The sequence below is a fragment of the Vombatus ursinus genome, unplaced genomic scaffold (genome assembly GCF_900497805.2).
Source record: "Vombatus ursinus unplaced genomic scaffold, bare-nosed wombat genome assembly UNPS02004405.1, whole genome shotgun sequence".
NCBI lineage: Eukaryota > Metazoa > Chordata > Mammalia > Diprotodontia > Vombatidae > Vombatus > Vombatus ursinus.
Window position 1 is genome coordinate 212,299 of NW_020944183.1, and position 25,238 is coordinate 237,536.

At 48.3% G+C, this 25,238-nt stretch overlaps 1 protein-coding gene across 2 annotated transcripts in view; it reads left to right on the plus strand.

Moving 5' to 3' along the window:
* Nucleotides 1–2,203: 2,203 nt before the first annotated feature.
* Nucleotides 2,204–25,238, plus strand: part of LOC114023230 (HAUS augmin-like complex subunit 7) — a 24,175-nt gene continuing 1,140 nt past the window's right edge. Inside the window, exons 1-10 of one of the 2 annotated variants that reach the window (XM_027835772.1) lie at nucleotides 2,205–2,519; nucleotides 4,336–4,451; nucleotides 10,930–10,997; nucleotides 13,497–13,558; nucleotides 18,200–18,294; nucleotides 19,269–19,427; nucleotides 21,363–21,450; nucleotides 21,606–21,671; nucleotides 22,320–22,523; nucleotides 23,329–23,443. In XM_027835772.1, coding sequence (XP_027691573.1) covers nucleotides 2,286–2,519; nucleotides 4,336–4,451; nucleotides 10,930–10,997; nucleotides 13,497–13,558; nucleotides 18,200–18,294; nucleotides 19,269–19,427; nucleotides 21,363–21,450; nucleotides 21,606–21,671; nucleotides 22,320–22,523; nucleotides 23,329–23,443 — 1,207 coding nt within the window. In that variant the 5' untranslated portion in view covers nucleotides 2,205–2,285. Of the gene's footprint in view, nucleotides 2,520–4,335; nucleotides 4,452–10,929; nucleotides 10,998–13,496; nucleotides 13,559–18,199; nucleotides 18,295–19,268; nucleotides 19,428–21,362; nucleotides 21,451–21,605; nucleotides 21,672–22,319; nucleotides 22,524–23,328; nucleotides 23,444–25,238 lie in introns of both variants that reach the window. The other variant, XM_027835782.1, reaches the window with a different exon arrangement.

Consider the following 25,238-nt stretch of genomic DNA (forward strand, 5'->3'; position numbering starts at 1 on the left):
ACTAGAAAGGGAGTCCCTGATGAAGGGAAATACTTCTGATGGGGTTGTAAGCAAAGAAGTGTGTGCCAAGAAGGGACATACAAGTGTGGGAATCCATGTGAGGGGAAATCATGGAGGAGAGCACTGAGGTGAAGAAAAGAGGAGGAACAGCTACAGCTGGGGACAAATGGAAGAAATGGATTATGCTTCGCTAATGTAGATGACAAAGTTAGCACTGGGGTAGGACACAGGAGTGATGGGGAGCTTTGATGATCCAGACCTAGTGTCATTCCACAGAGAGTTTAGATCTCAGGAGGGGAACAGTTACTCCAGACGTGATTCTGACCAACCATGACGAACCAGTTGGTGCTAGGGGAATGACTGGAGACTTGGGGATGGCAGGGGGAAGGTACAATGTCATCTTAGAGCTTGAAGCAGCCAAGGAAGAGGATTCTGGACACTGTGAGATGCATATCCTAGACCAGGGGTGGGGAACCTGCAGCCTCCAGGCCACACATGGCCTTCTAGGTCCTTTTTAACTGAGTCCAAGTTCTACAAAACAAATCCTTTTATTAAGGGGATTTGTTCTGTGAAGTTTGGATTCAGTCAAAGAGCCAAAATTGAGGATCTAGAGGGCCACATGTAGCCTCGAGGCCACAGGTTCCCCACCCATTTCCTAGACTCTGGGAAAGCAGATTCCAAACAGATATTCTCATTGGCCCAATGAACTAAATCCTGGTTGCAGGAGGTTCTGATGAGCAAACCAAGGGGGAGACATCTAACAAGATTCATCTCGTGTCTAAAGGGAGAGCATGATATCTATCTTCAAGTGTTTGAAGGGGGATTCAATTTGTTCCTCACTCCAGAGGGTAGAACCAGGAGCAGTGGATGCAAGTTACAGGTTGATGAATTCCAAACCATGGAGGAAAACTCTGTAACAATTAGAGCTCCCTGACAAGGAATGGATGTAGTGAGTTCCTGGTCAGTGCAAGCAGAGGTGGGATGGATGACCCCTTTGAGAAGTTGCAGATAGGAGACACCTCCAACTTGGAGACTCCACAATGGGTCTGGGTCCGGGACTCGTGGGTTTAAATCCCAGCTCTGCTTCTCACTCTCTCCCTGATACTGAGCTTCCTTTTTTCTGGAGGGGGTGGGACTAGAGGACTCCTAAGGTCCCTTCCAGCTCTAAGCTTGTGATTCTGGGAATGCCACAGACTATTGGTGTGACCCTGAGCAAGTCCCTTCCCTTGTGTGGGCCTGGGTCCTTGTGTCCCTCCCTGTCCCCCCTCTCCCAAATGTAGGACTGAACAAGAGAGGCTACGGGTCCTGACAGCTTTAAAGCCTGGCTAAACCTCTAAACCCTTGGCCATCTTGGGCCTCGGTTTCTCTGTCAGTAAAGTGAAGGGGGTGGGAGGATCTCATTTCGAGGGGCCTTTTCGGGGCAGCCCTAAATTCTAGGAGGGTGCCACCACAAGTAAGCACCTTCCCCTCTCAGGAGGAGGGGGCCGAGGGGGAGATGGGCCCTAGAGAGAGCCCACCCAGCTTGGGCCCTGCAGCCTAGGATCCCTCTAGCCTGGACGGTCGTGGCCAAGGGCTCCTCCTGCTGCTGGAAAGCTTCCCGGGGCTGCTTGGCTCCGGGCGGGGAAGGGGAGAAAGCGGGGCAGGGGGCGGGGCTCTCCCTAGACATGCCGACTAAGGGGGGCTTGGTGTGGCACCCCCTCCTCCACACGCACCCAAGGGCGTTACTGGGCAACACTCGCTCTTTCTCTGGGCCCCTCGGTTTCCCAAATGGGGGGGTAGGGGGCTGCACGTGATCACCCCAAAGTTCTGGCCCCTCCCTTCCTGCCCTTAGCTGGGCGCCCCTGGCCAAGTCCCTTCCGCTTTCTGGGCTCCAGTCTCCCTTTCGCTAAAATGATTTGCACGAGTGTGTACGGGGGGGGGTGGGTGGGTGGGGGGAAACTCTTTCCTCCAACGGTGGTGCTGCTGCCCCTCGCCCCAGAGGGTTCTCCTCTACTTCCGGAGATCTATTAACCTCTCTTCAGTCGCCCCCTTCTCCACCAACCCCCCGGAAAAAAGAAAGCGGAAGTAGGCGGGGCCCTCTTTTTGAGTCCCAGTCAATGGGAAGGCGAAAGTGCCGGCGGGGTGTGGGATTAGCGTCAGGAGGGCGGGGACAGGCGTCCGGGGGCAACGAGAGCGGCGAGGGCGCGAGCCCTCGTGACGTCACTGACTCTGTCCAATGAAGAGACGCGCTCTGTGAGCGCGCGGATATTGGGCCCGGTAGGTTCCGACTCGCAGGAGCGGGAGAGATGATGGCCCACCTTTGGACAGGGTTCGAGAACGGCGACAACGATCAGAAAGCGGCGCAGGCCAGGAAGAGATGGTGTGAGGAGAAGTGGGAGAACGAGGGGGAGGACGAGGACGAGAATGAGAAGGAGGACCAGGACCAGGACCAGGACCAGGACGAGGACGAGGACGAGGACGAGGACGAGGAGGACGCCCAGCTCTCACTGGAGGCTCTGAGGGTTCTGGAAAGATTAAAGGTGCGGGCGGAAGGGGCGGGGCCTAGCCGGGGTCAGGGGTCACGCAGAGGAAGGGAGAGAGACCTGGGTTGTCGGAGGGTCTCCTATGAGAGAGGCGAGGGGAGGTCGAGCCTGGGGCAAAGGCAACGGGTAGTGTACGAGTTGACTTTGAATCGAGTGCCCTCCTGGACCTCCCGCCCCCCCCCCCCTCTCCTCTCTCCCCCTCCTCTCTTCCCCTTCTCTCTCTCCCTTCTCCCTCGTTCCTTCTCCTTCTAAATCACCTGCTTCCTGCAGGAGTTCTGCTGGCCTGTCCCCTGGCCAAGGCCCTTCCCCTGGAGCTGGCCCCAGGATTGCCCCCCACACCCCCATAGTTATCCAGTATCATTTCCCTCTCCAGTCCATCGTTCCACACCACAAGCTATGGTAGGAAGGGTTGGTCTGTACCTTATTTTTGTCGTACAGCTCCTGCAGCCTTAGCCCGATTCAGAACCTCAAATCGTTGTGATGGAGTGCTCGGGCCCCAGCCCTAAGATCATGTCTCTGGAAGCCTCCCAACTTCTTAGTACGCCCCTGGCCTGTGAGAAATTTTCTCTTGTTACATTCTCTTATCAAAACAGACGCAGGGATGCCTGGCCCAGGGATTTTTGTCCCTGGCTGGCCCAAGGACTCTTCCTCCCACCAGATCGCCAAGGTCCATGCCTCTGACAACTCTCTCAATGTCTGGTATACTCCCTACACGTTCCCATCCATAGCTCCCAAGACCTGGACCCTTAGATTACCTAATTAGTATCTTTGGCATTCCTTTCCCATGCCCCTTTTCCATATGTCTCAGCAGGTTCCATAAGGACCGTTACCCACTTTTGCTAAAGCGTTACAAATAAACTCTTTGCCACCTAAGAGAAGGCTTGAGTGTGTGAATTCATTCCAGGCAACTCTGCTTTGACATTCTCGGGGTCCCAGCACCCCAAAACCTGATTAATTGCACTGTTCAATAAGCTCCAGGGACTCCCTAGTGCTTCATCGATGGGATAGAGAGGACCTCTGAGGGGCAGCTAGGTGGCACAGTGGATAGGGCACTGACCTTGGAATCAGGAGGACCTGAGTTGAAATTCAGCCTCAGACACTTGACACTTAATAGCTGTGTGACCCGGGGCAAGTCACTTAACCTCCATTACCTCACCAAAAAGGGAAAAAAAAAAAGAGTAACTCTTAACCCAGCCTTCAAGACACTGCACACTGACCACAAAAACACCTCTCTAGCCTCATCTCTTCCGGGTTCCCTTCACATACCTTGTACTCCATTGAAACTAGACCATTTGACCTCACAAACATGTCTGCACTTGTTTACCTCCTTTCCTTTACTCATATTGTACTCATACTCGTACCCCCACCAGTAATGCCAACTCCCACTTTTGGGTTTATAACACTTAGGGAATGCCTAAGCATCCCTCTAAGGCTCTTTCCAGGAAGCCTTCTCTACTTACTGGAGCCAGAAATGAGCTCTCATTGCCCTAAAACCTTTTTTCTTTCTATCACGTTTGGCCTTCAGTTAGAGTCACACATTTTCATATTTTATTTGCCTTGTGGTCAGGGATTGTTTCTAATTTTATCTTTTTAACACTGTATCTAGTGTTTGTGAAATAAATGAGGTCGATTTCAGTTAAACATAAGTCTTTTAAACAACTAGTGTCATTAGATAGTCCATCACTGAAAAACTTGGTCATGCAGAACCTGAGTAACTGAATTTTACAGATGCTGTAGATGGACTTCTTCGGCCTCTTAAGATCTCTTCCCATCTGTAATATTCTAAATCTATCTGGTTTTTTTTTTCCCTTAGGACATAGACTGCCCCTTCCTTGATGGTCTGTATATTACTGGACTGAGGACAATAAAACAGTTCCTGTGTACACCTTCAATTTACCGTTTGCTTATTCTGGAATGGTTATTTGCAAGGTAATGCCCCTGCCTCCTTATCTTCTGTCTTGAGCAACTTTCTTCCTCCTCATACAGAGAAGGTGCTAATCATATTTTAAAGCAACTGTCATCAATGAGGGCTCCATCCTTTGGGCTCCAGATCATCCTAAATGCAATCAATTAAAAAACCAGTTGGTCCAGAGCCAGGCATGGAAGGAATCATTAAATCAACAAGTATTTGTTAAATGCCAAGCACCCTATTAAGCACTGAAGCTGGAAAGAAAAAAATGAAACTGTCCCTGTTCACAAGGGGATAAAATTCCATTGCAGGAGAAAAAAAATGTGTGTGTATGTATGCATATATGTGTATATATGTAGATACACACACATACATACATTCATATATATGTATATGTATGTATATACCTTCTCAGAAAGAAAAGGTCGTTGGGTAGGGAGAGCACCAAGAGTTGAGGGTATCAGGAAATGAAAGGCTTCATGTAGAATGTGGTCTGAGTTGAGTCTTGAGTTAAGTAAAGGGAGATGGGAGTACATTCTAGGCATGAGGTATGGAGTGCAAAGGTGTGGAGATGGGGATTGTGTGTGGAAGAGTAAGATGGCCAGTTGGACTAGGCCACAGAGTGTAGGAAGGGGAATAATAAATATATAATGAGACTAGTGTGATCGATTAGGGCCATTTTGGAAGCTGTGGGGAGTGTGGTTTGGAGAGGGGAGAGATTTAAGGGAGACCAACATGGAGGCTGTTGCAGTACTCCAGGCACAAGGTGATGAGGGTCTGAACCTCTGTGAGTAATGAGGAAAGGATGGAGGCAACAATAACTCATTACTCTATAGACTGTGGTTTAAGGTTTGCCAAGTGGTTTTCTTATAGCTACTCTGTAAGGTTAGGTAGTAGAAGTATCATCCTCGTTTTACAGATCAGGAACCAGAGGCTTTGAGAAGGATAATTGACTTATGCATGGTCACTCAGCTAGTAGGTGTTTGAGGTAGGATCAGACTTGGGTGTCTTGAATCTGATTACATCACTGTTTCTGCTGTACAATGCTATCTCCATATCAACCCCACACTGGCCAAGAACCAGCAAACATATTTTCTGCTCCTCTCTATCCAGCTTTTGGTTGTATTTATGAATAATTTGGAGAATTCTTAGAATTCTGGAATGGCAGAACTGGAAGTGAAAGGGTCCTTAGAGATAAGCTTAGACCAGGGGTGGGGAACCTGTGGCCTGGAGGCCATATGTGGCCCTGTAAGAGGTCCTCAAGTTCAGCCCTTTCACTGAATCCAAACCTCACAGAACAAATCCCCTTAATAAATGGATTTGTTCTGTCAAACTTGGATTCAGTCAAAAGGCCACATCCAAGGACTTAGAAGGCCACAGGTTCCCCACCCACACTTACATGTATGTATATGAGTATGTATGTGTGTATATATGTATTTTGTATATGTGTATATGTATATACATGTATTTTATATATGTGTATATGTGTGTGTATACACGTACATACATATATATTACACACACACACACACACACACACGTTTTTTTCCAATGGAATTTTATCCCCTTGTGACTAAGGGACTAAGGTCTAAGCCTTAGACCAACCACCCTCATTTCCCAGCTGGCAACTAGTACTAAGGCCTAGAGGGGAGAGTGATATCCAGGCTTACACAGAGATACCACTGGAATCTGGCTCTCCAGATTCTCAGTTCAGTGTCCTTGGGTAGTCTAGGCACACTAGGCCCCAAAGGACTTTGCATCCAAGCCATTATTCTTTGAGACAAAATCTGGAGTTGGTATTGCCCAGGCCCAGTGGCACCATTAATTTCTGTAATAAAATGGAGCAGTTACTCTGCAGGGTTGAGAGAAGGGTATGAGGCTCCCCAGGAGCAAAACCAGCCTTGATGGGCCAGACACCTCCCCAAAGAAGCACAGAAGTCTTTCTGATGCAGCATGCCCTGTTCTTATCTATTCCTTAGGAATAACTTGCACAGATATTCTCTTCTTTGGTTGTTGAATCCTAAAGATAAGTAGTTTAGAAACATAAGGCTTGCAAGGTCCATGTGACTGCATTCAGCATAGAACAGTTTGCTCTAGAACCAGATTTCTCTGTGAGGGTTAGCGGTGGTCCGAGGCTCGTTAGCTCGCTCACTTCTGTGGGAGGCATGGGGCTAATGAAGCCAAGGTCCTGGGCTCTCCCTGTGTGGGACAGTTAACATTGTTGTTTGTACCTATCCCTGCCTGGCTCTTTCATAAATTCATGCTGTTGCTTTCCCATGAGCCTGGGCAGGATGTAGGGAGAGCAATAGAGATCCCTCCCTAGTCACTGACAACACCCCAAAGTTAGTGACACCTCCTTCCTCCATGATGCATATATCTATGTGCCACTGTCTTGTCTGCCCAGAGCATGGGGAGACCACTTGGTGCATCACCACTGGTCAGGTGCCTTAACTTAACAACAGAAAGGCCTGGGGGAATTGGCACCATGATTGAAGAGATGGGCAAATGCTTGTAATTACCTATCGGCATAAAGTACTAATCCATGGAAACAGCCCCAGCCCACTGGGGGCTCTGAGGAAGTGGAAGTGGAGACTCATTAGGGAGTCGGGAAGGTGGAGGTGTTCAGGAAGGAGCTAGCTCAAGGGAGGAGAGCCGTGACGTCTTCTGACAGGAAGGAAGTGAGAAATTAGGGGGGGACACTTGGGGTTTGGTTTGTTTTTTTAGGGAGAGGAACTTCCAGGTAAGAGGACTAGTAGATTTGCCTAGCCCAGCTGAAAATAGTATATGTAGCAGGTAAAAATGCTGACCACAAATCTGAAACCTTGGCAAAATTTCAAAGCCCCAAAATGCCTCTTTCAAACCCTGATTTTCAAAAAAACAAACCCTTTATTTATTTATTTTTTTTAAACCAGCTTTTCCTGTTCTGGCTTGCACTGGTCTCTATAATGCACATTAAAGGAAACTAAGGCAGGCCTTTGCTCTGTTGGGTTGATACTCCTGGGAAGACACCTGATGGATGACCACTTGTCAGGATGTTCTAGAGAGGATTCCTTTGGGTTTGGTTGGACTAGGTGGCCATGGATTTCTCTGCCAACTCTCAGATTCTGGGATATGGGGCAAGAAATGCCCAGCACAAGGGGCAGCTAGGTGGCGCAGTGGATAGAGCTCCAGCCTTGGCGTCAGGAGGACCTGAGTTCAAATCTGGCCTCAGGCACTTGCCACTTACTAGCTGTGTGACCCCAGGCAAGTCACTTAACCCCAATTGCCTCACCAAAAAAAAAAAAGTCTAGCATGAGGAGGTGGCCAAGTGGCAGGATTGCCCACAGTGGAGATAGGCTTTCACTGTCTCCAAATGTAGCAAATGGGATATTTTTATAAGCAAACAAGTCATACACAATCCAGGAACATCTAAGGGCATTTGGTAATAGATTTTGTTCTGTATAAAACGATACAAAATAAAGTACATATTGAGCAAACTTTGTAAAATTTCAGGGCTTTCAAAACCTTTCTCCCCCCTGTCTTCAAAACTCCCTGAAATTTTTATTGCCTGCCTGTCACAAAGTACCCAGTGACGTGGTGTCTGTGTGGGGAATCATTGTGCAGTCCCATTCGGGAACCCTTCCTCAGTTAGGCAGGTGGTTGGGGAACCTTCTGGAAGGGCAGCAGGCCTTACCGCAGGAAGCAGAAGCTCCTGGTCAGGAGTACAAGCAAGGGCCGTATGGATTCCCTTCACTCCTTGAGAGCCTTGCTCTCTTTTGGAAGACCTTGGCTCTTGGTGATTGAGTCTTTTCTTGGTTCCTTGCCCATCCAATAAAATAAACTTTGATTAACTAGTTCTCCAAATAAGATCATTTGGGTTTTTGTTTGGGGGTGTTGGAATGATTTGTTTGTTTTTATAGAACTTTAAAGATAGCAAGCCTATGTGTAATTCTCCATTATGTTTGTACCTTCTAATTGGGAATGTTTCCTTAGCAACCAAGACTAGGCATAAGTGTGTGCAGCTGTTGAACAAAGCAGTGTTCATAACATTTTAAATGACACGGGCTGCCTCCTCTCCCCCAATTTGTGGATAATGATTGGATTAATAAGTAACAGGTTGTACAATGGAGGTGCGGAAAATGTACATTTAATTACCTGTCTCAGCCCTCAAGACCCTTGTGTCCAGGGTTGGGCTTTTTGTGTTCTGAGGCCCAGAGAGGCTTTAGCACATGTGGCTTCAGCTGTGGAATTTGGTCACTTTGGCCTTTCCAAATGCTACCTTGCCGTGCCAGGGAAGCATTGGGGTTTTGTTTGGAACAATTTCTGAGCAGGGGGTTCAGAAGGGATTTGGTTAATTCCCATTTTGCTCTTTGAGCCGCAGTTTCGATCTGTTTAAAAAGGAGAGTGGAACACCAGGGAAATTTGGTATTATTCATGCAAAGGGATTTAAGTGTTGAATAATTGCATTTAGTCCCGTGTTCCACCACCTCCATCCCCCGCACTAAAAGACTAAAGCTCTTACTGTGCATGTGTTCATGTCCAGAAACACAGCTGTGTACAATTGATTGAATCTTGGCATTCTGGGTGTAAGGAAAGCCAAGAAGCAAAAGACTTAAGCTGGCTCCTTGTTTATGCTAATGTCTTGTTTTTGGGACATCCAGCAATAAGTTGATGTTGGTTATACTGGGGGGGAATCCATCAATTGCAAATGGAGTACCAAGCAGTTGGCCCCAAGGGTGGGTGCCTGATGTGCCCCTTGCTCAAATTGCAAAGGTTTGAGTTTGCAAGTATAGATGATCCCTACCTTGATGATACCATGGGTTACAAGAGGGGAAATGCAGAATGAATATGCACTGGCTAGTTTGGTGAGAGATGTTTGGGGCTGTTGGCAGAACCAAAGCAAGAGTGAGTAACTAGGGGAGATGTGACACATGGGCGGGTGCTTATCGGGCAATATGAAACTCTCTAATTGGCAAAAAAAAAAAAGGTAGGGACTGCTTGTGCTTGGGCAGCTGATTGGTTCTTGGCGGGTCCTTGGCTTCCACTTAGGGTGAACTGCCACCAAGTAACTAGTGGTGCCTTGGTTACATGACCTTAAGGTTCATATAACCAAGCAGGTTGTCCACCAGATTGGCACGTTTTTCTCGGGTCATATTCTCATAAAGATATAACACTATTTTGATAACTGATATTTATATGTGCTTCAAGTATCATAAAACACTTTAAATTCCTTCTCACGTGACCCTCACAGAAACCCCAAGAGGCTGTAAGTACTATTGGGGTGGTATCCTCTGTTTATAAATGAGGTCCCAGGCAGAGAGGAGGCATCCAAGGTGAGGTCGGACCTCCTATTTGTCTATCATTCTTGCCACCGCATCATGCTGCCAAAGCATCTAGTTACTATTTACTGTTACAAATAGCGTCTTGATATAATACTTAATAGATTCATGAAAGCAATAGCTATTTGGAGCAAGATTTGAGTAAAGATACCTGTCTAGATCCCATGAATAAAAATGGCTCTCCTGTGTCTAGCATTTCACAGTTTAGAAAACATTTTTATGTCTGCTATTTCAAATGATCCTCCCAACAATCCTACGAGGTAAGTGAGGAAGGGATTGTCCCCATTTGAAAGATGAGAATACTGAGTTTCAGGATGATACTAGTAGCAAGTGAGAGAGCTTGGACACCAGTCTGCATCCCCTCAATTCGAATCCAGGATTATTTTCATTGAACCAAAATTCCTTTTACCAATGTTGTAATAATGCCTCTATGCACAATAAAGACAGCATGGCCTCTGGTAGTGGACTTGTAGTCAGGAATATGGGTTCAAATCTGACATGTTATCTGGGAGACACTAAGCTGGGCAGTTAATTTCTATGCATGTCAGGTAACCCTCTAGGATTTGTCTCCTAAATCATAGACGGATGGAGTTCTCATCCTTCAGGATAGGCTAACCCTAACCGGGCAGCTAGGTGGTGCAGTAGATAGAGCACTGAATTTGGAATTGGGAAGATTCAATCTTTATGAATTCAAATCCAGCCTCGGACACTTCCTAGCTGTGTGGCCATGGGCAAGTCACTTCGCCCTGTTTGCCTCAGTTTTCTCATCTGTGAAATGAGCAGGAAAAGGAAATGGCAAACCACTCCAGGATCTTTGCTGAGAAAAACCCCAAATGGGGTCACAAAGAGTCAGACATGACTGAAAAATGACTGAACAGCAACTGGAGACAAAAACCATAAAACTATGAGGAACACGGGGCAAAATCTTATCCAGATTTCCCAGCCTTTAATGAGGCAAAGGAATGAAATAAGTAAATAGGATGCCTGCCAGGCCCTAATACTGCCATCTATGGCCCTTTCTTTTAAACTAGATAGCTTGCCTTATGTTCACAAATCTATGGATTTTCTGTATATATCTTAGAGATACAGAAATGAAGCCAGACCAGAAAGGGACTGTGAAAGTCATTGTTCCTTCCAGGTTCTAGCATCATGTCACTGACACTTTGTTCTTTCCCTTTAGACTGTATCCTTCCTTTGGGGATTCGTTTGAAACTGTGCCGGATTTTGGAGCTAAAGAGAAAATAACAGGTATAACTTTATTTTGTCAGGGGCTTCATTTGATATTATAGCCTGGAAAACTCCGAACTTAGCCAAAGCCTGCTTAAGAAGCCGACTTATTTAATTGCTCCTCTTGGTAGCTATACTATATTTCCATCGGAGCAGTTCAAAAGTCTATGAATGTTTATACAGCTTCTTAGAATTAGGCCTTGCATGAGAGGCTTGGAAAGGAGGACCTGCCAAAGCAGAGAATCCAAGAGGCAGACAAAGCTCACCTTCTTGGCTGGGCCAGAGTTAGAGACTTGGGGAGACTTTTTTTCTTGGTGCGGGTGGGTGAAAGTCAGTCATTATTTGTCTCTTCCCCAGTGCAGTCTGTGTGGGTGTATGGCAAATATGTACACTTGGGTCTGCATGCAGATGTTACATGTGGTGTTCCTGAGAACCAGCACTGGAGTCAAGGTCTCACAGAGATTTCTCTATAACCTCCTGTTTGCATTCAGTTTTTGGCAGAAATTGTTCTTAACCCAGTTATGAACTTTAGGAAAATTTGAGCAGTCTCAGCCCCTTAAGACAGTGAATAACTTTTCCATTTCAAAATGGATTGGAGACTTAAGGCCGCATCTGAAACCAGATGGAGTTTAAGAAGGAAAATTGTGTTGCACCGAGTTTGGCCCTGCTCAGCGGCATGGTGAATGAAGCAGATTGGGGTGCTGACCCAGTCTCCTCAGGTTAACCCTCTTCACAGCCAGGACCATGACAAAGTTGATGGTTAGAAAAGCAGCATCCCTGGCTGAGGTGACCAAAAAGAGGGCGTCACGCATGCCCAGTTCTCTTTGTACACATGCCTCGTGTGTGGACACAGAATTGGCTGTCATCTAAATGATGAGTTAAGAGGGGGAGAACATGAGTTAGTTGTTCCTTTTCACAAGCGTCATCCCAGTTTGTCCTTGTGTTTGTAAATCAAAGCACAGAGCATTAACCAGAAGGGCCCTAAAAAGTCATCAGATCCAACCCCTCCCCATGTTACAGAGGCAGAGATTGAAGGCCAGAGAGAGGAAATGGGGCCATGGTTTGGTGCCTAAAATCCCCTGCTCCCTAGAGGTCAGTGTGGCATCAAGCTTGGCCCTTATCAGTTTCTGAGTCCCACTTTCTTGGCTCAGCAACAAGGAAACTCTTTTCCCCTTCCTTGTTCTCTTCTCCATTTTGAAGAAAATCCAGAGAAGTGGGGCTGTTCTGCATGAGTCTAAAGATCTGGGACCATAACAGCTGATCCCTCCTTTACCTCCCATTGCCCAAAGTAGACATCCCATTGTATTGCCACCAGGGTTGCATGTCCCCTATTAACATCTGCTCTCTCACTGTTGGGTTTGGAAGAGTTAGTAAGCACTGTAGAAATGCTAGTGATTCTTCTTTTTATTAGGTAGGCACTCTCCTGTTCCTCTCTCCCCCTCACACTGCCATGACCAACTGGTCAACACAGATAAGTTTTCCCAACCATAGTCCTAAATGCCCCAAGACAGGGGCTAGCCTGACTGATTGTTTCCAGGTGCCCTTCTCAGGCTGGATTCAAATCCCCCTCCCCCATTCTTCTTTTTCCCCATTGTCGACTCACCTTGACACTAACGTTTGTGTGATGCACACAGGCCCTGGCATTTAGGCCCATCCCTGGTGCCCCACCCCCACCCTCTAGAGAAGGCTAAGGCTTCTCCACGGGTTCATTTCTTTCCAGACCTTGAACCTGTAAGTCTTCTGAACTCATGTAGACAGCCATCCTGTCTTTACTTGGCGTCACTAAACGTTTGTCTCTCAAGGGATCTTAGACTGAGTTCTGGGAGAGCCTTCAGAAACCAGCTGATCCAAGTGTCTCATTTAAGCATGAGGCCCAAGGTGGGGAAGTGGCTTGTCCAGGGTCCTACAGGTGGTATCAGAAGTGGGATTCAAACCCAGCTCTTCTGCCTCAGAATGCTGGGTTCTTTCTATGACATCATCCTGATCAAAGGAAGTTCTTTGCTTCCACTTAGGACCTTTGAATGTCAGGACCCTCAGAGGTCATGTACTCTTGCCTCCTCCTTCTCCAGAGGAGGAGCCTTGGGCCCAGAGAGGCAAAGAGACTAGCTTGAGCTCACACAGCAAGTCTGAGGGTTAGTTAGGCGTGAGGCTAGGATTAGAACCCTGACCTTCCAGGCTGTCTTCCACATCCTCTCTGGTTTCGCCTCACTCCTCCCTAGGTTTTCCTCTTTGGGACCCGGGCCTAATTTTCTCCTGCTCATGCTTTTCCCTGGAGCTGCCTGAGCAACAACTTGGCTGTCAGCTCTGATTCTGCTTCTGATCACCCCCTGTCTGCCATCACAAATGGGAAACCCTTTCCCTTGCATTGAACATAGCTGGGATGAGAATGGCAGCAGGAAGGGGGCTGGTGTTCCCCTTCCTAGCTAAGATGGGGGAGATTTGGCATCGTGGGGATGGCACTGAACTGTCTTCTCTTCCAAGTTCATGTTTGCAATAACCAAGTCCTTATCATCTTGACAGAGTTGACCAGACTTGGCCATGAACTGATGTTGTGTGGGCCAGATGATCAGGATCTCATTAAGGTAAAGAGGGAACCCATTCATTTATATATTCCTTCCTTCCTTCCTTCATTCAGGCACCCTTTGTTAAGTCCCTGTTGTGCTCAGCGCTCTGTGCTTGGAGCCTGTGGAGGTCACAGAGGTTAGATGAGGCAGAGGCCCTACCCTCAGGCAGCAGGAAGGCACCCCTGGGCACTCATGCACCTCCCCACCATGCTTCAGATCATTATTGTACCCCCAGTACACACCAAGTTCATTAGGGAGGTACAAAGCCCAATTCTCTGAGGTTAGAGGGGAGAAAGTTATTCCCCCAAAAAGGGATCAGTGAGGGCTTGGTGGAGGAGGTGACCTGGGATTTGTTCTTTAGGGCATGACCTGAGAGGTTCTTACTGGGGTGTGGGTGAGTAGGAGGTGAAATTGCTGACTTGTTCTAAGGTGGGGAGGTGGCAGTGGGGACAGAGAGGAGGGGGATGGGTTGGGAATATGCCTGAGGTAGGCTCACAGGAGCTGGTAACTGGGTAGGAAAGATGACAGAGAAGGAAGGTGCCACTGTCCCACTCACATCCCAAGCATGGACTTTCTCTAGACAGGAGAGGGTCTGGCTGTTACCACAAGTCAAGGCCAGAGAAAATGCCAAAGTCAGGAAGGAGGAGTCTAGTGATGATGTCTATACAGGCAAGAGATCCCGAAATGTGGAAGGTGAGCATTTTATAGGACCCTCTGGTCACAGAATCCATCAAATTAAAGTGGAAAGAGCCTGCCGCAGCCGCCATATATGTCACATAACGGGCTTCTGCAGGGAGTCCCTGCTTGGGAGCCCATCCCCAGCTTCTATTGAAGGCCTCCCATGGGGGCCTGCCCTTCTCTCTGGAGGCTACCCATTCCTGAGAGCATTCTGAGGCTTCTCTCCACCCCCCCCCCCCCGCACAGACACATCAAGCCTCAATTCTGCCTCTTCCCAACTAGGCCCCATTGCTCCCCAGTCTCCCTTTTGCGGCCAAGTGGAATCCCTCTTGCACATTATAGCCCTTCAGATACCTGAAGATGGTGATGGTTGTCATGTGTCCCTTCTCATGAACACTCTGTCCTCAATTGAGGCTTCATGGGGCATGGCTGTCAGTGCCCGGGTAGAGGGCACCTTTATCCCTGCCAGCTGTGCCGCTGAATGCAGCCCCTCTACAATCATTGCTCATGTTTTTTAATGCCCTAAGGTTTACAAAGCGCTTTACATCTGTTATTTCATTTGTTCCTCCTAATAACCCTGGATGGTAGGTGCAATTATCATTATTCCTACTGTATATACGTGGGGAAACTGAGCCCCAGGGAAGTTAAGTGACTTGCCCAAGGACACACAGCCAGTACATGTGTGAGGCAGGATTTTCACTTGAGTCTTCCTGACTCCAAGTCTGATACTATTCACTGAGGCCCCTAGCTGCCTTTCCAACCTGGTGTTGATTTTCCTCCTCTGCCAATCCACACACACACACACACACACACGCACACACGCACACACGCACACACACGACACTCTAGCCACACTGGACTTTGTTGACTGCTAGTGGTCCACTGACATCCCCATATCCTTTTCAAACTACTGCCTGCCTGTGTTCTCACCATCCTGTGTGTTCTGCATGTGTCAGCCCAGTGGCCTAGCCTGTCACAAGCTTTGGGGATCCTGACCCTGTCACTCACTGTGTCCCCATGCCTGCATTGTGACATCTTCATATTCCATGAGCACACCATCCCTGTCAGGCTTAGATGTTAAGTGACTTGCCCAAGATCACATAGCCAGTAAGGGAGCCCAGGTCTTCTCATACCAATCCAACACTTCTGTCAGTGTACTACCGTGCTTCTTCAATCTCCTCTCATAGAATCCAGAAGTAGAATCTAGCCCTGGGATTCTCTCCCCAGTCCCAGCAGAGTTTCCTCAGTTTCTCCCAAATTCAGTTGCTAGCCTCCTTCACGAGTTAAAGCCTCCCCAGATTGCCTCTACCATTTTTTTCTGATTTAAGTCCACCTTTCCTCTGTTCCTTCTCACGTGGCAGCCATAAGGCTCACCCTTGCATTTTATAGATCAGGAAACCTGGGTCCCAGGAAAGTAGACAAAAGAGACTGAGAATTTGAGCATTGGTTCTGGACAGCAAAGTCTTGCTGAAGAGTGGACTTTCCTGAGCCAGGATCTAGCATAGAGGTTTGAGTGACAGACACAGTTGTAGGACTGAAGTTTACTGCTCAGCCGAAGGCTCCTGAGAGGCCTCTTGCCCAGGCTCAGCCCCCATCTGGATGCTGTGGGGAGGCCTGCACCCCTAGGCAACCCAGTAGGCTTGTCTGGCTAGGGGTGACGAAGAGTCTGGGGCTCTCATTAACCAGGAGGCAATTGGTTTTCATCTCGCGCCCAGTTCAGGTGACATTTGACAAGAATAATGTCTTTTTTTTTAAACTTCTCTTTTAGCAAGAATACTCTTTTAGTGTCTTCTTGAGTGGAGCTGGGTTAGAGTAAGGGCCCTCTAGAATGGAGGGCTTCTCTTGAGCCTGGAGGCTCAATCATCTGGCTATTTCCTGGGCTGTGTGGCCTGAGTTTGCTTGAGCTTTGAAGGGGTTGATGGCTGTGAGGCTAAATGCAATGCACATAAGACCTTCCAGCCTCCTGAGCCTGGGAACAGCCCTGGAAGCAGCCTGAATGCTTTCCTCAAGACTGTTGTCCCAGGTGCTAGGCAGATCTCAATGTGGGCACAGGCCAAGTAGGAGAAATAGGATCTGAAGCCTGAGAAATGCTCCTCTGCCTCACAGCATGATGGGAAGGGCAGAGATGTCACCATTCGAGATTTCACTCACTTGGGTATGTTTTTGTCCTTCTCAGTCTCTCTTGTAAATATTCCTGGGAAAGGTAATACCTCACTGTGAATTCAGTTCCAATTATTTTCTTATGTGCGAGATAGGAGGATACCTGCTCACCACTGTTAGTGTGAGCTCCAGCCAAGAAGCCAGATGTAGGCTTGGCCATTCTGCCGAGTGACAAGCATTGGAGCTAGGGGAAGAATAACTGAAAGGGGATAAAAGAGCAGAGAGAGGACCATCTCCAGGTCTGTCTTCTTTCTTAGATTGCCTTGAAGAGCAGGTACTCTGAGAGGCCTCCATTTCCCCTCCTGTAAAATGAAGGGATTAGACTAGGTGGCCTCTTAAGTGCTTTCTGATTCTAAACAGAAATAGCTCAGGGCCAAGCAAAGATCCCTGGCACTTTCCACCAGCAGCCTTCTTCTAAGCTGACCTAGTCCGGCTCTGGCTCTTCAGCGAGCCCCAAATTCACCTAACTGTCCTGTTGTCTATCACAGAGACAACCACTAGACATATACCCCAAGGAGGGTAATGTTCAAAAGAAACAGTCTGAGTGCCCTCTCCTCTGATATTTCTAGCAGTACTTTTTTACTTTCCACCCCAAACTGGAAACAACTGGTAGACATTTGTTGGTTAGAGCATGACTTACCAGGTTGTGGTCCATGAATGTAAAGGCTATTATTTCTGTGCTGGGGAAATGTGTCTGCACTGATGTAAAGTGAAGTAAGCAGAAGAATGAGCAGAACGATGTCAGTGAAAGATCAGCCACATAATAATTCAAACTGGGAGCTGCACAATTAGAATGAGTGAGCTGGGCCCAAAAGAAGAGCTAGGGGAAATGCTGGTTCGTTTTTGCTGTATGTTTTTTAGCTTGTTCTATTGTTTGTTATAAAGAATGGCCCCCTGGTTAGGAGAGGGAGGAGGGAGATACACTGGGAAATGTGGGTGATAGAAAAAGAAAGTATATCAATGAAACCTTATTTAAAAAAAAAAAAAGAGGAAGGAGCACTGGCCCTGGAGTCAGGAGGACCTGAGTTCAAATCCAGCCTCAGACCAAACACTTGACACTTGCTAGCTGTGTGACCCTGGGCAAGTCACTTAACCCCAATTGCCTAAAAAAACAAACAAAAAAAAAGAATTTGCTTTTATTGGGGAGGGAGTTGGGAAGGGAGAGGAAGAAAAATTTGAAGCTCAGAAACTTCTGGAAGTGATTGTTGATAATTCAAAATAAATTAATTAAAAAAAAAGAGGAAGAAGAAATGAGGTCATTTTGGTAGGACTTGTCCTGGCTTTTTAGGATCCCTGTTCCCTTTTTTTTTTCTTTTTTTGTTAGAAAGTGTTCATTAATTTCCCTTTACCTTTTAGAATTTACCTTTTAGAATTATCTCAAGAATCGAACTCAAAGCCGGAATGGGCTACCTCAAGAGGTGAGGGGTTCTCACTCATTAGAGTCTTCCGGCAGATGGTGGATGGCTTTTTGGGGATCTGATGTGTTGGAGTAGCTAGGTATCTATTTGCTTGTCTACTCTTGTAGACTTAAGCACCATCCTCATCAAGCACTTTGGGATCTCCCCCAACAACCCCGAAGGTGAGGTGAGAAAGATATCTTTATCCCCATTTGACAAAAGAAAGAACTGAGGCCCAAAGAGCTAATATGCCTAAGGTTTCACAGAGTTAATGGCAGAGCCAGAACTAGACCTCTGGTCCTCCGACTCCCCATCCAGAAGTCTTTCCAGCCCTACAGAGCATAAGGCAGTGAGTTCTGAGGATAAGAGATGGTGGTGAAAACTGGGGCTCTTTGTGGTCTTATACTTGGCTTTCTTTGTCCAGGGCTCTACTGGTGTGAAGGAACAGCTTTATTTCTTTAACCAGTTATTGGATCTGGTCACAAGTCTGGGTCCTGAATATGCCACCAGCTTCTTCAGGTAAAAAGCCAGGGGATGCTCTCCTGGGAGGTCCCTTGGTAGAACTGGCAGGGGGTGCGGGTTAAGAAGATCCATTCTACACCCTTTATTTTGGTTCTGTTCACTCAGGCTCACATGTGTAGATTCTCACAGTTGGAAAGGATTATGGAGGTCATACAATAAAACTTCCCACCCAGTGCAGGAATCCAGGCCTGACTTCAGAGGGCAACTCCCCTTCTGTCACATCAGGGCTCATAGGTGATCAAAATTACTTGAATGAACAATTAACAATTATTAAGCAACAACTGTGTGCCTAGCCCTGTGCTATATGTTTTGGGGGAGATAAAATTTTAAGACATGGCCCCTGGTTTCAAAGAGTTAACAATCTCATTGTTAGAGACAAAGTGTATTAGAAAAATATATTAGAAATCTGTTAAAGTGGCAGCTAGGTGGCGCAGTGGATAGAGCACCAGCCCTGGAGTCAGGAAGACCTGAGTTCAAATCTGCTCTCAGACCAGACACTTGATACTTATTAGCTGTGTGACCCTGGGCAAGTCACTTAACCCCCAATTGTCTCACAAAAACAAACAAACATAAGAAATATATTAGAAAAATTAAGCAACATTAATGGGAAGAGAAAAAAAAAGGTAGAGTAGAGGAGAAAATAACACTAGGCAGTCTGGGATTGATTGTTTCATGAGTGGCCCAGCCAGGGAAGCTCTTGGGGCGTGCGGGAAGGCTCTGTCACTGAGCCGGAATGGTCAGGATGCTCTGGGAACCAATGGTAGCTGGATCTGAGAGGCTGGGCAGGAAGAGGGCCGGGCCCCCAAGGGCCTCTGGTGAGCTGTGGCTTTGAATGAAGGCTTTTCCTCTAGGAGGCCCAGGATTGCCCCAGGCACTCAGGTGAGGTTGAAACCTGGTATGGGGAAGGGCATGCCCACAGTTACCCCACCTCTGACTCTGGGGAACCTCCCTGTGATTTATGATGTTTGCAGTGTGGAGGAGAACTTCTCCAAGTTAGTGAAAGACAATGAGATGCTGCTGAAGAAGGTCTTCACTTCCCATGTCCACATGGAGATCCTAGATCCCAAGTTCAGTCCCTTGCCTCTGGACATGGAGTCCTCTTGTGGAATAAAGGAAAACCTGCATATAATGTATGTACTTGGGGACTGAGAAAGAAAACCCCATGGCCAGAGCCCTAGGGGGACCTGCAGGTTCAGGCTGCACTTAATTGGTGGTTTTCTCCGCCCCCTTTTTGGCAAAGTGTCATCCCAAGAGATAGAGTGGAAAGAATGCTAGACCCTTCCCAGCACATGACTTTTGGACTCCAGCTTCACTGAAAATGAAGTCCACCTAAAATGAACTCCCTTCCCTCCCTCCTTCCCTGCTTCTTTATCCATCCTCAATGTCTTCCTCCCTCAGCACCACCCAGTCTCTACTTTGCATTGTGAAAAGCCTTCCAGAAATAGGCCTGACCTGTGAGGATATCTGCCCCTATCAAGAAGGGCAACTCAAGTGGGCAGTACACTGGGTCAGGTTTGGGCTTTAGGCCACTGATGTACTCAGAATTAATACCGTGGTGTGTTTTAAATCCCTGGCAAGTTCCACGAACTAAGATAGCATAGGTGAGGGTAGGCTGAGCCAGGGGGCAGGGGCCAGGGGCATAGTAGAGAGCAGAGCTTTCCCTTCAAGGGCTCCTGATAAAAATCCCACCAGCTCTTGGGTGATTGAGACACCTGGTACCTGCTCACCACCATTAGTGTGAGCTCCAGCCAAGGAGGCTGATGTCTCAGGTGAGGGCGAGAGTATGTACAAAAACCACAGGGGTGGGGAGGAAAATGTCCTTGGGACGGGACGGGGAGCAGAGGTAGGCTGGGCCACTCTGCCAGGTGACAAGGCTTGACTTGCCTCTGGACCGTCTTTGCCATGTAGAAAAGGAGACCCACCATGATGTTGACAGCTGGCACATTTCATTGTATTAGGGTTTACAAAGCACGTGTTCCTTTGATACTTGGAAGTAGGATATGTACAGATTATTTGCACTTTATAGATGAGGAAACTGAGGCTGAAATAGAAGAAGAGACCTGCTCAGAGTCACAGAGCTGGTTAAGCAGCAGAGCCAGGCCTGGACCCCCAGTTCCTCTGATTCCAAATGACGCAGTCTTTTCACTACATTCCAGCAGTGATCCTGGGGACCGTCTTGCTGGAGTCGCTGCCCTGTCCCCAGCTTCCCCAGCTCCTTTAGCTAGCAATGCCATGTTTCTAGGGCCTAGCATGTAGGAAGCGTTTCACAGATGCTTGTGGATTGAATGGATGGGCTCCTTCCCCAACATTTGGGAGCCATCTCCCTGGGCCTTGTGCCTTAAGGGGCCCTGCAGTGGGGACAGGTAGGCAGTGACTTTGGCAGAGGGGCTAGGGATTGGGAGAAGTGAGATGGTACCCCCTTTCCAGAGCTCTTAGCCACCTCCACCCCCCAGCCTAAGGCTTTCATCCACACAGATCATCTGTCAACCCCACCAAGCCTCCCACCTTCACTAGGCAAGCCCGTCTGTAGCACATCCTGCCCTCAAGCTTCCCGTTGCCTTTTTGGAGAGGCGGGAAGGACCAGACAGCTCTCTTGCTGCCCTCCCTTCCCCATCCCCCCAACCCCTCTGGTTTTGTGACCTCTTTCTGTCCCCCTGCTTGATCTTCACCTTAACCTGATTTCATTAGGAGACAAACATTTGGGAATAGCCAGGCATACAATACCATCTGCTCCTCCTCCCTTCCTGGGGACCTTACTGCCTGCAACCTAGTACATGCCCACGGTACCCAGTGGTGATCCTCCACCTACTCTGGAGAGCCCCTCAGAGAAGTGGGCCCTCCCAGCCCACTTTGTGTGCCATTCTTCCTGGTCCATATTCTGCTCCCGGGAAGGAGATCTGCTCCCCGTCCCGTCCCGTCCCGTCCCAGGACGTTTTCCTCCCCACTCCTGTGGTCTTTTTTCATACCCTCACCCTCACCTGAGACGTCTGCCACATGCTCAGCCCCATCTGTTAGTCTGTGGTGAGGAGTATGCTGAGGAAGCTGACGCTCGTTTCTCCTCAAAGGCCACTGGAGGCAAAGAAGACGAAGGTGGAAGAGCTTTCCGAAAAACTGACTAAGCTCACTGAAATGCTGCCGGCGCATAAGGAAGAGGTGAGACAAGCAGGAGGAGAAGGAGACAGCTGGGGTACTGAGTGCTCTGCCAAGTATTTTCCCCCACCCTAGGAATGTGGGATGACAGGGCCGAATGGGGAGAAGATGAGGGACTGTGAGAATACAACTTACATTGCTGGGCTTTCCTTCTCCAGGCCGTCGGTCACCAGGGCAGCATCAACGGACTGTATTTGCCAAATCTGGCCCGGCGCCCCGTTCAGGTGAGCAGACTGAGTCTGGGGGAGGTAAAGGCATGATCCCACAGAAGCCAGCACAGGATCAGGCCTTGCTCTGGCTCCCAGAGGCAACCATCCCTTTCAGAGCTTGGGAGAGAAGTCCACTTTAAACGTTTCTTAGGCGCCTGGGTGCAGGGCACTGGGGCCATGAAGACAAACACAAAGTCAGTCTCTGCCCTCAAGGAGCTTATGTTCTGCTGAAGAGAATCCAGTACCGGTCTTGTGTCTCAGGAATAAATGGAGTTCATCCAGCCATCGATGGGTATTGCTTGCTGACCATGTGTGTTCCTTATCTGGATGCCTTTTCCTATCAGGAAGTAGGCTAGGTGTCCCCCTAGCTTGAGTATCATGGCGCTCTCTGTTTGTCTTCCTATGCCTTGCACCTGGGTGCTGCATCACTGTGTCCTTCTGTAGCCCCCACAGCACCTAGCACAGCCCTGAGGCCCCAGAAAGTATTCTGTCAGTGCTTCTTGGTGCCACTGGAGCTGCAGGAGAGAACTCCTGCCCATTTGTTACACAGAGGGAGAGACTGATACACACATCAGCGTGACCCCAGGCAGTGGGGAAGCCCCCAGAAAGGGTCTGGGAAGCTCACAAAATGAAGGCCCTGGTCTCTTGGTTTTGGTTTTGCAGTGTTCACCCCACTGTGCGAAAATCTCCAGCCATGGTTGTGGCACCTTGGGCTTGACTCTCTCAGATTTCCATCAGCTGGTGATTGCTTTTATACACGTTTTTGAGGATGAGCTTCATGAGCACTGTAACTGCCCTGCCCCCTACATCAACCCATGTGGTCCATTCTTTCAGTCTGTACATGATTCTCTAACCCTCTGCAACCAGGTAAGCCCTGTGTGATCTCCGTGCTGACCTATCCCCGATGAACATTGCTCTGAACTGGACCTTGTCATTATAACCTCCATGGGGTCAGGATGATGTTCTCAGGGCCAGATGGGAATACAGGGGCTTCCCTTCCCCTCCCCATTTGTCCAGAGGATGTCCTAAAGCAGAATTTTTCCATGGGTCCTGCAGAAGCTTGGCAGGGATTCCACCCCTTTAACAGAGTTGCATGTTTGTGGGTAATTTGCTATGGTGTGCTGGGAAATGTTTAAGTTGACTCTTTGAAGAAAACGTATACACAACACTCTTGGATGTTTAGTCTTCTTTACTAACATTTTCTCCATTGCTTAAGTCTAGACAATCAACAAAAGAAATCAGCATTTGTTGATTTTGGAGGTGTATGTAAATGCTCACACTGAAAACTGAACAGCTCTTGTGAGCTAGTTTGAACTGTCTCCAGCATCACAGAAGCACAGTGCCCAAAGCACATGAAAGCTTAAGGAGAATATAGGGACCCTGGGGGGAGGGTGCAGAGGGGGGAGAATGTGGGGGTGTTGTGACACATTGCAGATATTTGGAGCTTCAGCAGAAATCCACCAGTAAGGAGGGGTGCCCTCCTTTGGGCATTCTGGGACTGATGTGTGGCAGGCTTGGAGTAGAGGAACACCTGTGTGGTGTTAAGTGCCTAATCAGGGGTGATGAGTTGGGATTTGTCCCAGTGGATGGCATGGGATGGGATACAGCGCAGGGCATTTTCAGGGTTGACATTCCCAGCATGAAGGACCTTGTTTCACTGCTTCCTCCACAGGGGCTGAAAGCTATCACTGAAGTCATGGATACCTCTGTGAAGGTGGAGGATATAGCAGAGCTGCCACAATGGGAGAAAGCCTACTTGGGTGAAGGCAACTACATGGTGACCTTGGGTATGTAACCTCTGTGTCCCCAAATCAGTGACAAAACAGACTACACCGATTGGCATCCCTGGCTTGGAAAGTGAATTAGGGACTTCTTCATAATGGGCTATGACTCCACAATCCATCTGGCCTACCATCCATTTCTTAATGGAAACAATAATAAAATAATAATAATAGCTATCATTTATGTAGCACTTTAAGGTTTGCCAAGCACTTTGCCAATTTTATCTCATTTGAAGGAAAGTGCTTTGAAAACCTTCCAGGGCTCTATAAATGGGGATGGTTATTGCCATCTTCAGGGGCAGTGAGGTGTGGGCTACATTATTCATTCAACAAACATGTGGTAAGTCTTGTGCTAGGTGCCGGTAATACCAGCATTTTAAAGGACCCAGACCACCATGAAGGAGCTGTTATTTTACGAGGATGGGATGGGGGTGAGGTGTGGCCAGTGTGTTTGCAGATACTGGTATTTTAAGGTGGGTGGCCTCTCCTTGAATGCCAAGACAAAGTGAAGACTGGTGAAGAGAGAGGACTACCTTGCAGCTTTGGGTGGGGTTGGGGGTGGCAGAGTGGGAAATGGTGTGGAGGGAATCAGGAAAGACTCCACCCAAGATTTGGCACCTGAGCTGAGACTTGAAGGGAAAACAAAGAAGTCTGAAAGGCTGAGGTGAAGGGGGAGCGAAGAGGAGGGCATTCCAAGGGTGTATGGGAGGGGGGAACAGCCTAGGCAAATGCCTAGAGGCTGGAGATGGGCTGTTGAATTGAGAGGACAGCTCATAGTCCAGTTTGGCTGGAACATGGAATGTGTGAAGGGGAGCAGTGTGGAAGAAGCCTGGAAAGATAGGATTGAGAGATTGGAGAGGGCCTTAAAGACCAGGCTGAGAGTGCCTCCCTCATCTTGTGAGCAAGAAGGAGCCATGGGAGGATGTTGAGCAAGGGAGTGACATGGCCAGAGCCGTGCCTTAGGAAGATGCTTTTGGCAGCTTGGAGAGGGCAAGGACTGGAGCCAGGCTCTCCCTTGGGACGCTGCGTCAGGCATCCATGCAAGAGGCTGTCCGAGGCCCAGGGCCCGTCATCTAGTAGTACATGTTTACTCCATGCTTGTGGAAGGAATGAGAAGCCAGGAGGGCCTGAATTGGGGTGGGGCCTTGGGGAATGGAGAAGAGGGCAGGCAGGTGTAGGAGAGGGTCGGGTTAGGATTGATATGACTTTGCTTTTTACTGGCTAATGAAGGTGGGGAGCAGGAAGAGGCAGAGATTGGGCCAAGGTGGCTGGGAGGATGGTGGTGCCCTCCACAGAAGAGGTGAGTTTGGAGGACAGGTGGGGTTAGGGAGGAAGATGAGGATGCAGCCAGTGAGTTTGAGATGCCAACAAGACCTCCCCAGGGGTGGTATCCTAGGGGCAGAGTTGGAAGGGAGAAATTAGAGGGAAGGAGAGGCAGTAGGCCTGGATATGTAGGTTTCAGAGTCACCTGCATAGAGATAAGTGAACCTGTGGGAGTGAATGAGCTCACCAAGGGAAAGAGTGGAGAGAGAGAAGAGGGCCTAGAACCCCCACCCCAATTTTAGGGAACACCCCCAGTGAGAGAGCAGCATGAGGACAATGAAGACAACTGAGAGAATGGCCATACAGGTAGAACTTGTAGGTGTAAAGTCATGGAAACCTCAGAGGGGAGAGATTGGGGTGGGGTGAGGTGAGGTGGGGGTGGGAGGGTGTTGGCTCAGTGGCAGATGTCACAGCAGTTTGCAGGAGGAGGGAGACTTGAGCGCAAGGCCCTTTGATTTAAGAAAGGAAAAGATCCTCA